This window comes from Barbus barbus (assembly GCF_936440315.1).
Source record: "Barbus barbus genome assembly, chromosome: 16".
NCBI lineage: Eukaryota > Metazoa > Chordata > Actinopteri > Cypriniformes > Cyprinidae > Barbus > Barbus barbus.
In genome coordinates, this window is record NC_136744.1 from 19,361,936 (window position 1) to 19,372,827 (window position 10,892).

Genomic DNA, 10,892 nt, shown 5'->3' on the forward strand with positions numbered 1-10,892 from the left:
TGCGGTTGCCCTGGGAAACGCCGGGACCGTTCAGCGTTCACACCATTATTAGCATGTCTGTGAGATAATTATCACTAGTCTTGCGATAACCACGAGACAATTAAGCTGCAAATGAAAGGTTACCGTTAAATTGCATTCGGTCCACCTGTCATATTACAACTTCATTAAGCTGTAGGATTTTAATCATTTAAAGCTTCAGTTAATATAAAATGTGTAAGGATTAACACTTAAGTATGCGGTAAATGCAACGCTAGATAGTTTCTTTCAGTCTGATAACTGGGGCACACGAGCGTCCTGTTTTTAGCTCAGTCTGAGAATACCATCTAGGAAAATATGACACGGAAAGATCGGATAAAATATTTGAGGAAGTAGATGCTTTGAGCGGCCAAGGCACTTCCCCCATGGGAAGACAGATTTGTTTTATTATATCGACGGCACTTGCCAAATTAGGGAACTTTTTATCAATTTAGAAACAAAGTGAATACATAAAACTGTAAACCCTATTTAAATACTCCAAATATTTCAGTGTGAACTTAACAGGGAATTTAAAGGGATTGTTCACCCAAAAATGACAATTCTGTCATCATTTGGCAAACATATGTTGTTCAAAACCTTTATGACTTTCTTTCCCATATACTGAAAAATAGTGCTTGGTAACCAAAACAGTTTGATGACCACTGACATCTGTTGTAAATAAAAAATATATATATTTTATGTTCCTCAAAAAAGGAACAACATGAGGGTAAATATAATTTTTGGCTAGCTGCAAGTATAATGACCTCAAATTTGTGTTAAAATATCAGTTTCGACTTCATTTGAATTGGCTTAAATTTAGAGAAGATAATATTATAATGTTAAATACGAACAGGAAATTATGATTCTCAACCAAACATTGAATAACTTAACTTCCCACAGAAGTACACATTAAACTCCACTTCTGCTATTCATCTGTGTGGAGACAAATGAATAGTATTGAACAGTAATGTTCACTAAAGGGAACATTAATTATCCTAGTGACCTAAAACATCTCTAAAACAACAAAATAAAAGTGTTATTTGTGAATTCTAATGTATAGTTATTTACATCATCCAAGTACAAGGGCTTATGGGTATTGCTCACTGTCTTTATTTTGTATTAGATCATTTTGAGCTATTAAGGGGCATTTTTAAGCCAAAGAAGATCAAGGAAGATTTGCTGTATGATGATTTAATGGGTTTATTTGCATCTGTCATTCTCGTTATTGGTACAGAAAGCATTGTTGCCTGACCCACTGATGCTCATAGATTTTTCACTCCAGTTCTTTTGAACAGTGCCCATATGTGACTCTCCATTAACAAATAACAGTAAAACACTGGAACTATTTGATTAACATGGTTAGACTCACAACATAAGTGCAAATAATTGATTTAATGTGTGATTGAATATTTTTCAATGAAGCACAAAAAGAACAACACACGAACGCAGCATACTCAAGTATTCAGGATGTTGAAGTCATCTATACAGGTTAATGGAGAGGAATAATGCCTGGGGGGTTGCTGTCCAGTCTTTAGGCTGAAAACCCTCTCGTCTGGGTCAGTATGATGAATGGACTCTCTTAATTGTATTGACATATGGAGACTGGATGCAGGAGATCCAGGCTTAAGGTTACAGACTGGAATAAAAAGCAACTCTTTAGCTGACAGTGTTTAAAGGTTGTTTCAGGACCTCAATCTTGTAAAAGAAAGATGTTAAAGACTGTGAGCATATATTTAAAAAAAAAATCATTCACGTTGATTCAGTGATATTACATTACACTTTAATAAAACCAGTTAATTTAGATGTCACTACATAAAGATTTTTTTTTAGGTTACTTGATATTTTTTCTGTGTATTTGCTTTTGATCTGCTGGTGATTGTTTTACAATAGAGATGATTGCCATTTGGTGAAGAAAAAAAAAACTGTGTAAAAAAATAATTTTTGTATATACAATTTCATTGTTCAGCAAGGATGCATTAAATTTACCAAAAGTGACATTAAAGCCTTTTATATTGTTTAAAAAATTATATTTGTTTCAAATAAATGCTATTCTTTTAAACTTTATCCATTAGTCATGTGGGGGAAAAAATCATGGTTTCCACAAAAATGCACAGAACAACATTTTCAATGTTTCAACATTGATAATAATAAATATTACTTGAGCAACAATTCACCATATTAGAATGATTTCTGAAGGATCATGTGACACTGAAGACTGGAGTAATAACTGCTGAAAATTCAGCTTTGCCATCACACAAATAAGTGAACAAAGAAAAATAATTTTCATTCTTTGAATAATTGGTCAGATTTTGAGTAGAGGTATGTGTAACATCGTACCTAGCACCTCATGCCTAAAATGATTTATAACACTATGACCTCTCACGTTTACAGTCTAATCATTGGTGCTTTATCTGACATGGTATCCTCTGGTTCCACTTCATGGTATTCTTCCAAATCACTATCATTATGTCTGAGACTCTCAATGAAGTGTACATTTCTTGTGTCTGTTTTCCTGTTCATTCGTTGGGTATTCTTCACTGTCTGAGCCCTGTCTGTGGGGCAATGCAGTCGGCTATTGCTAGGAAAAAAAGATGCTCTTTTGCCTGAAATGACATGGAAGAAAGAGAATGTGTGTTCAGCTTCCTCCCTGTCTGTGACACAGACAGAAGACAGAGCCGGGTCTCTATACGATGACCTGGGCTCTTTAGGCGGATCTGACTTCTTCTTTTTGCTCAGTATGAAGTTAAAGAATCCAGTCACTATCAGCATAATTCCTGTAAAGAATCAGACAAAGTGTTTAAATTAATTTTAACATTTATGTCTGTCCATAATATGTTTGGGGGGGTATTTTTACAGACGACTCCCAATCAAAATCTTTAAAAAAAATAATACTTCTTATAGATCTCACAAAGTCCAAATGAATTGATTTATATGCTAGTGTATTCATTGGCAGAAATAAGTAGATATTTACCTATTTAAATTGTTTTGCAATAATGCTTATCATTTTGTTAAATGTATAATGTATTTATTTACTTTTTAAATATATAAATTATGTAAAGTGAAGCACCTGGTATTACAGCATGCCATACAAGCACTGGATGCAGGAAACACATCAAAGACATCATTGTGTAGTATAGAAACTTCTGAAAACCCCCAACATTGGCCATCTTCTTCCAAAGAACAAAAATTTTCCATGTGGGTGGACAACTCCAAGCAAAAAAAAAAACAAAACAACAGATATAAATTACTATAATGCATTGATTAAAATCGCAATAATACCACAGATGATGACATAAGCACAAGTACATGATTCTTTTATAATTTGATTGAACATACGGAAGGCACATTGCCAACAGAGCGTCAATGAAATAGGCAACTTCAAAAATCATGATCACCACCGAGGAAAGCCTGCAGAGAATTCAAACAGAAGTAAAGCAGTGGTTTATAAAATACCTAACTTTTTGTTAGTAAAAAAAACAGTACAAATAGTGCAATCAGAGATACCAAAACATACGAAATCCAAATGTACTCTGTTTACTTTATTAATACATATTCTTGGTTTTATTATGAACGATTCAAATGTAACTCCAACTTTTCACAGTCTAATCAATTCCTAAGAATAAAATTAAGTCCTTCCTTACAAGTTTTCTCATTTAAAATCCTAATTCTCACCACAATAAAGTAAAATGGACCGTGAACATGGACTAATGTTAGATATTCATTACCATTTAGCGGTTACTTGACCATAAACCTCCTGGCTGTTTATGGTATTCTGGTGTTCATGCATGTGAACAGCCACTTTATGTTTAATCCCGATGAAAATATCTCCCTGTTGTTCATGCAGAATCTCTCCGGTTTGGCCGTGAGCCCGGAAAGATCAGATAATCTGGGACAAGAGGCCCATTTGCCTCCATCTGTGTGTAATTCCCAAGAGGCGCTACTGTATTGCCTGCTATAGTTAGAAATGGAATGACTATGGCCTTCAGTGACCGGGTTCCTAAGGGTGATGAGCCGTCGCCTGTTTGTTTGTGTAACTTATAATGATTCCTTTCGGATGCTTACACCACCCGATGAGTGGCACCAAAAGCAATGATAACTCTGGCCAAAGTCAACACTAGGACTGACCCAGATGTGCATAATAGGTGGATTCTTACAATTAAATGGTAAAAGTACCTGAACCATTGTTGTTAACTAAAACTATAGCCATAATTCTTGGAATAAATGCTTTGAAACTGAAATAAAAACTTTTCAAATGTATATTTATATTTGAAGTCAAAGTACTAAAATAATAAAAATTACAAAAACAGACAAAACAATTCTAGCATTTACCTAAAATTAAAAACCCAGAAACTATAAAAAATAACAACTCATTGAAAATATTAATAAACATTTATTACTATTAATAATTTTACATTAGTACATTCATTGCAAATGCAGAATAATAAACTGGAAAAAAAAAATCACTGTGGCTTATTTGCTCACTGCAGGAAAAAAATAAAAATAAAATAATAATAATAAAAAAATCTGATCTGAAGGCCCCCCCTCCAAGTAATTAGAACTTGGAGTGAGGAGATGGGGCGGTGGAGGGATGCTGATAAACTGTCAATGGATAGAGGTAAGTGCTGTATTTATACCTCATGGTGTTTATTAACTTGAGTGAGGTCCTCGTGTTAATTAGGCCAAGTATCTGACGTGCTCCTCCCGAACTTTGTTAATAAAACATCATTAAAAAAAAAAAAAAAAAAAAGCTGACACTGGGGTGGTACACTTTCAAAAGGTACTAACATGTATTCCTCTCAGGTACTATTACCGTTTAGGAACTAATACACACTTTAGGTATCAATATGTACCTTTAAGATACTAATATACACCCTTTAGATACAAAGATGTACCTTTTGAAAATTGATTTCCCCAGTGACAGCTTTTGCGCCTTCTTTGTCTGAGAGTGGATAACAAGGTCCTACACCTCCCACAGCAGCTCATTTTGATACTCACAGGAGATAGACTGCCAAGCTGTTGAACTCCCCCTGTCGCTGAGTCTCTACACCTACTGCACAAAGCACTGATGAAACAAACACACAGCGCCTACATTAAACTTAACCTGCAGAAATCACAATCAATACAAATAAAAGCAATATTCTGAAGCATATGGTGTTAACTGAAAAATAAAATAATCACTGTGTTTTAAATATAATACATATACACACACTTTTTAACAGTTGAATACCAGGAAAACCTGGAAAAATGGAATGCAAAATTTTGATTGTGGCCACTAGATGTCAGATTTGCCACACAGCACTTCTGGGCCAATTTAACCTAAGGTCAGTATTGTTGTGCTGGTTTTGAAAACAACGTACAAATGTAAACCAAATATAAATAAAACTGAATAAAATACATGTTATTCAGTATGAGAGAATTGTGCAATGCAAAGTCTATGGCAAATCGGATAATTCCTTAAGCACATTTGAAACATTTACTTGAGATTTGTGAATTAAATACTTCAAAAGCATTTTTTGTATTACCAAAAAGTATTACTCTTAGTATTCTTATAATGTGTTTAACACCTTTTAGTTTTACTCATATTAATCCACATCATAAAAATTAGATTTTTTAAAATTTCTAATAATTCCTAGAACATTAACAAAGCAAGCAAAATCATTTCACAAGCTAAGCATTGTGGGTTAATATGGATCTAATACTTGAACAGTCTCAACCATTTTTTATTATTAATTTTTAAAAGAAAAATTAATTTGTTAATATGGTATTTGTTTATTATTGGTTTAAAACATTTGGGGAATGATTTCAGTAACATATAACAGTGGTTATACTTGTTGGACTTGACATAGGAATTTCATTTATATGTAATACATCCCTTTTTTTTTTTTGTATACATTTATGCTCTATTTCAAATTAAATGAGTCATTACCTAAACAATGGAAAAAATCTGCCTTTATTTCCCTCATTTTAAAGCAGGTTATGTTGGGTAAGGAACACAAAATCTACACTTCAATCACGGGGTAAAACATTGACTACTAATGCATGTTCCTTGATAAAAGATATTTTTTTATATTTGAAGATTATGTATAGCACTTTCAGTGAAACAATGGCCTACAAAAGAACAGCAAAGACACAGTCCTACCTGCAGCAGTCGAGATGCCAAGAACTCTGCTGGCACATTCCACTATAACCCACAAAGCTGAGCTCTTCATGGCCAAAATCAAAAGGTTTTTTTCCTTTAGAACATTTGTTGATAGTTAAAGTTCTCTATTGATATTTCATATATTACTAGTTTCGAGAAGAAGTCAAAACTTTGTGCAAGGACGGCAGTGCCATGGTTAGAAATCTCCTCGCCTAAACAGGAGGGCGTCCCAGTGCAGATTTTACCCTAGTAATCAGCCTAACATAGAAACTAAAACCCAAACACTGACCACCCTCTGCTTGTTCCTGCTGCATTCCACCTCTACTCAAGGTGAGGAGACCAAACAATAAAAAACTTTACAGTTAAAGATTACCTGAATAGGTACTAGCATAGAGCACAAATAAGGCATGTTTCCTGAGGGAAAACTCTCTCTCTCTCACACACACACACACACACACACACACACACACACATAACAGCACACTTCTGCACACAAGCCTGTTACAGGACATTTACAAGTTATGAGCAGTGTGACCTTCATGAGGAGGTATTCCACCCTCCATCCCTTTACAGCTGCTGAGGGACATATTCAAATTAAATTACCTTCAGCCAATCAGCCAATCAATCAAAAATGACCTTGCCCAAGGTCAGATGTGTTTTTACAAAATAAATGTACATGGAGGGAGTCTCAAATGTCTACTCGATAAGCCCTGTCCTGAACCAGATGATTAATGGTAGAGAAAGCAGCAGTACTTTCATAGTCCAATCCTGAAACAAGACAGATGTTAATCATTCTCCAGCAGACGCACTGAACAGACACCATCTCTTCCGGTCTTTAGTTACCTGTGTCAAAGGTCAGACTTTTCTCAGTCATAACAGATCACAATTGATTAGAACCACAATGCGCCCGCATGATGGCATGGCACAGTAAGGGTCCATCTAATTAAATGTGATCGCATGTGACTACAGTATTGCTAGGATTTCAAGCCACATAACTTTGGCATTACTTGAAACAGCATGCCCTTTTTTCTTTTTGTTATTACTTTGATTCATCATGCTTCATATTTTACAAAACGGAACAGAATGATAAATAACACCAGGGTGCCAAAAATATCAATAACTAGAATATACAACTGAGCAGAATATTTTAAATAATAATAATAATAATAATACAGTATTTTAATATTTGAAAATATTTTATTGTCCTAAAATAATTATCTTTAACACAATTATTATTATAAGTGTTGTTGTTGTTTTTATTATTGTTGTTATAAAACACCTTATAGTTTAGTTTTTTTTTTATGTGCTTTTGTTATTTTCTAACAATAAACAGAAAAATAAACAGAAAAAACTAGACCAAATAACTAAAAAATATACCAAATTTATTGATTTAAAAATGCATATAAGATTTTTTTAAAAATCAAGACCAGAATGGAAAACAGGGTTAAGTTAGGAATTAATTAATTTATTCATTTATTTATTACAAATCAAACAGATTGTCAAAATATGACATTTCTTTTCTGTTAAATAAACATAATATCAAATATATCTAAAATATCTAACATGAAAAATTATGTGTTTTGTGTTAATGCTTTAAATTCAAGTCGTAGGACACCAAAATGCACCATATCATGGAATGTGCATATACATGGAGTGAAAGAAAGTGAAAGTGACGTGACATACAGCCAAGTATGGTGATCCATACTCGGAATTCGTGCTCTGCATTTAACCCATCCAAAGTGCACACACACTGCAGTGAACACACACACACACCGTGAACACACACCCGGACTAGTGGGCAGCCATTTATGCTGCAGCGCCCGGGGAGCAGTTAGGGGTTCCCTCCATGCCTTGCTCAAGGGCACCTCAGTCGTGGTATTGAGGGTGGGGAGAGCGCTGTACATTCACTCCCCCCACCTACAATCCCTGCCGGCCCTTTGGGTTACGAGTCCGACTCTCTAACCATTAGGCCACGACTTACCACTACATGTAGACTTGATAGCCGTTACAACATAACTGAACATAATTGTAGAGAAATCCATGGTCTATCAAAGAGACAATCAAAATCATAACTTCCTCCGAGCAGAGTCTCTGAGGTTAAATACCTCACTGGCCAGCTCATCCTTTAAGAAAACATATCCTGAATGTTCATAAATAAGTAGAAATAACATGGGATATGTGGGAGTAACTGGGAAAATAGTACAGATGTAAAATGTAAAGTCTTAAGGTTTATGTGACCTGGACTTTCTGAGGACAAAAGAGGGAATCTGGAACCAACAGATGAAATGACTTCAGTTCTCAGTTAACTGAGGCCCTGGAGGAGACATTATGTACTATACATCTTTACCGTCTAGAGCAATCTTGGCAAACACTTGGAGAGTTCTGCTCTAATTTACAACTCTGATATCCAAGTTGACGCCTGCTAAGAGGAAAAATGTAAATCCCCTAACATTCAAACAAGGCTACCTTTGTTTTCTGCCTGGATTAACAGTTTTCCAGATTAGCTGCATATTATTCTAGGTATGTGTGTGCATTTTTGTGCTACGTTCTTGATTCAGGCAGTGAATTTACAGTCACTGACCACTAAAAAACAAGTTGAATAGCTTGATCAAAAACTGTATTATAACAAAACTCTGCACATATACAGTATATGTAATGTGGCTCCTTACAAAATACAACATCTAATAAATAATATAACAAAACATAAAATCACAAGAATTACAGTGAAGAGATTTTCAGTGTCTCAGACATTTAAGGGATTTGTTTTTATCGTCTGCCAAGGGAAAGTCCAATAAATTAGGAAAGACATAGCAACCTGAGTCAGATGATCTGTGCTGAGTTTACTGTAGTGGGTGTAATTTGAAAGTTAGAACAGTTACATTTGGAAATATTGGTCTCTGTGATGTTGAAAAAGCCCTAACCCTAGTTTACTCTAGTTTATTATGTTGATTTTTTTAAGACAGCATAATAGTAGTATTGTCTCCTTGCAATGAGTTGATTGTGTCATTTGTTTGCTGCTTTGGATGAATGTGTCTGCTAAATGAATAGATGCAAATGTAAATTTATCCACTCAATGCATCTCTAGCTATGACTCTCTTTGTGCTACTTGCATCTACTCACACCAAATCAGAGTTGTTATCCATGTAAAATAAAATGCATGCATGCAACAAATGGGCTTAGAATAACTGCACAACCGGGACATCTTTTAACCTTTTGACAACTTCAGTGCTAGACTATGATTAACAGTGCAAGAGAAAATAAATATCAACATTTGTAGTTAATGAAAATTTAATGTTACTGCATGCTATAGATTAAATAATGCAAAAAGAGTCCGGTAACAAGTATTTAGAATATTTAAAGAGAGATATAAATCTTAAACGATATTGATAAAATGAAAGGTTGGTTTAAAAAAACATGGGGAAAAGTAAGTTTGTTTAGAGTTATTCGAATTCTGACATTTTGATTAAACATAGGTCCAAAAAAAAAAAAACAATGCATGCAAGAATCATTCACAATAAGATCAACAAAATGCATTACGAAAATAGACAAGATGAATTTTCATGTCATGCCAAACATATGCTGATATGACAATGAGAATAAAACAACAACACAACAGATACATATCAATTACTTGTTCTTAAAGAACATTAAACCAGAAATCAATATACATAAATACTTGGCATTTAGGTTTTGGTTTGTATCTATGGCTGCAACATGTCTGGGTTCTCTCTGCAAGGACATTTAATAATGATTTTGAACCTCATTGAGCTGTGATGCTGTAAAGACTGACTGGTTGCTGGCTAATACATACACTGCTGAGTCAAAGTGACCCCTAAATCATGCACTCCAAACATTCACGTTCATCACATTAATGGGCCTTGAAATAATTTTTACTCATTTGTCCCATTCATACATAAACACATGCTGGATATGAATGACTCCCATAGGGAATGATATATGATATTTGATGGCCTTTTGCGGCGCTTGATATATTACTTTACCTCAACAAGAAAAAATCTTATCTTTAGTGAAGTACAAACATCACATATGACACAGAGCCATTTATCTTGCTGGCACACAGCTGACAGACCTTTTCTACAACAAATCTACTGCAAACCATTTAATGACGACAATGGTGTTAATGAGCTTGATAAGGTGTCATGGTATGGCAGTCAGTTATAGCACAACATTTCATCAGAGAGCCCAATGCGTAATTGTGTTAATCATATGTGAGGGATGTTAGCTGTTAGCTGTTGGAATTTCCCAACCCGCTGTTGTAATAACAAGTGGTCAGAACTCTGTTTTGCAAGCAGTGGTTTAATCATGATTTGTAGAAATTAAGTTCAAATATGATATTTAGATTAAAAAGAGGTGATTTGCAATAAGTTATAGGAGAAAATGCAGCTGAACCATTTTGTTTAAGGTGTGTTTCTGGACTCCCCCTCGTTTCCCATAATGACATCTCTGCCATGGAGCTGTTATTCATCACGGCCTACTGGGGTACATTTAATCTTGATTACAATGGCAATTTTATCTTGCTTTGTAAACATCTCATGAGATGTATTCTTGTTCAACATCAAACTTCTCTGCATTCAGAAAGACCTTAGCTTTTGTTGCAACATGAAGTGAAGAAAAAAATTATTTTTCAGAAGGTTTTGTACTTTAAGTAAATAATATCAAGATGATTGATCACTAAAATACTGATGCCTTTTTTATGCTATACATGATCACATGCACA

At 34.5% G+C, this 10,892-nt stretch overlaps 1 protein-coding gene across 1 annotated transcript; it reads right to left on the reverse strand.

Annotated features, from left to right (window-relative positions):
* Window positions 1-1,198: 1,198 nt before the first annotated feature.
* Window positions 1,199-6,405, reverse strand: LOC306882789 (transmembrane protein 72-like). The gene is made up of 5 exons (XM_079437677.1): window positions 6,155-6,405; window positions 5,011-5,077; window positions 3,352-3,423; window positions 3,083-3,222; window positions 1,199-2,789 (listed from the first exon to the last, which is right to left on the reverse strand). Exons 1-5 carry the CDS (start codon window positions 6,222-6,224, stop codon window positions 2,401-2,403), a joined length of 738 nt encoding a protein of 245 aa, XP_079293803.1. The 5' UTR covers window positions 6,225-6,405; the 3' UTR covers window positions 1,199-2,400.
* Window positions 6,406-10,892: the final 4,487 nt, after the last annotated feature.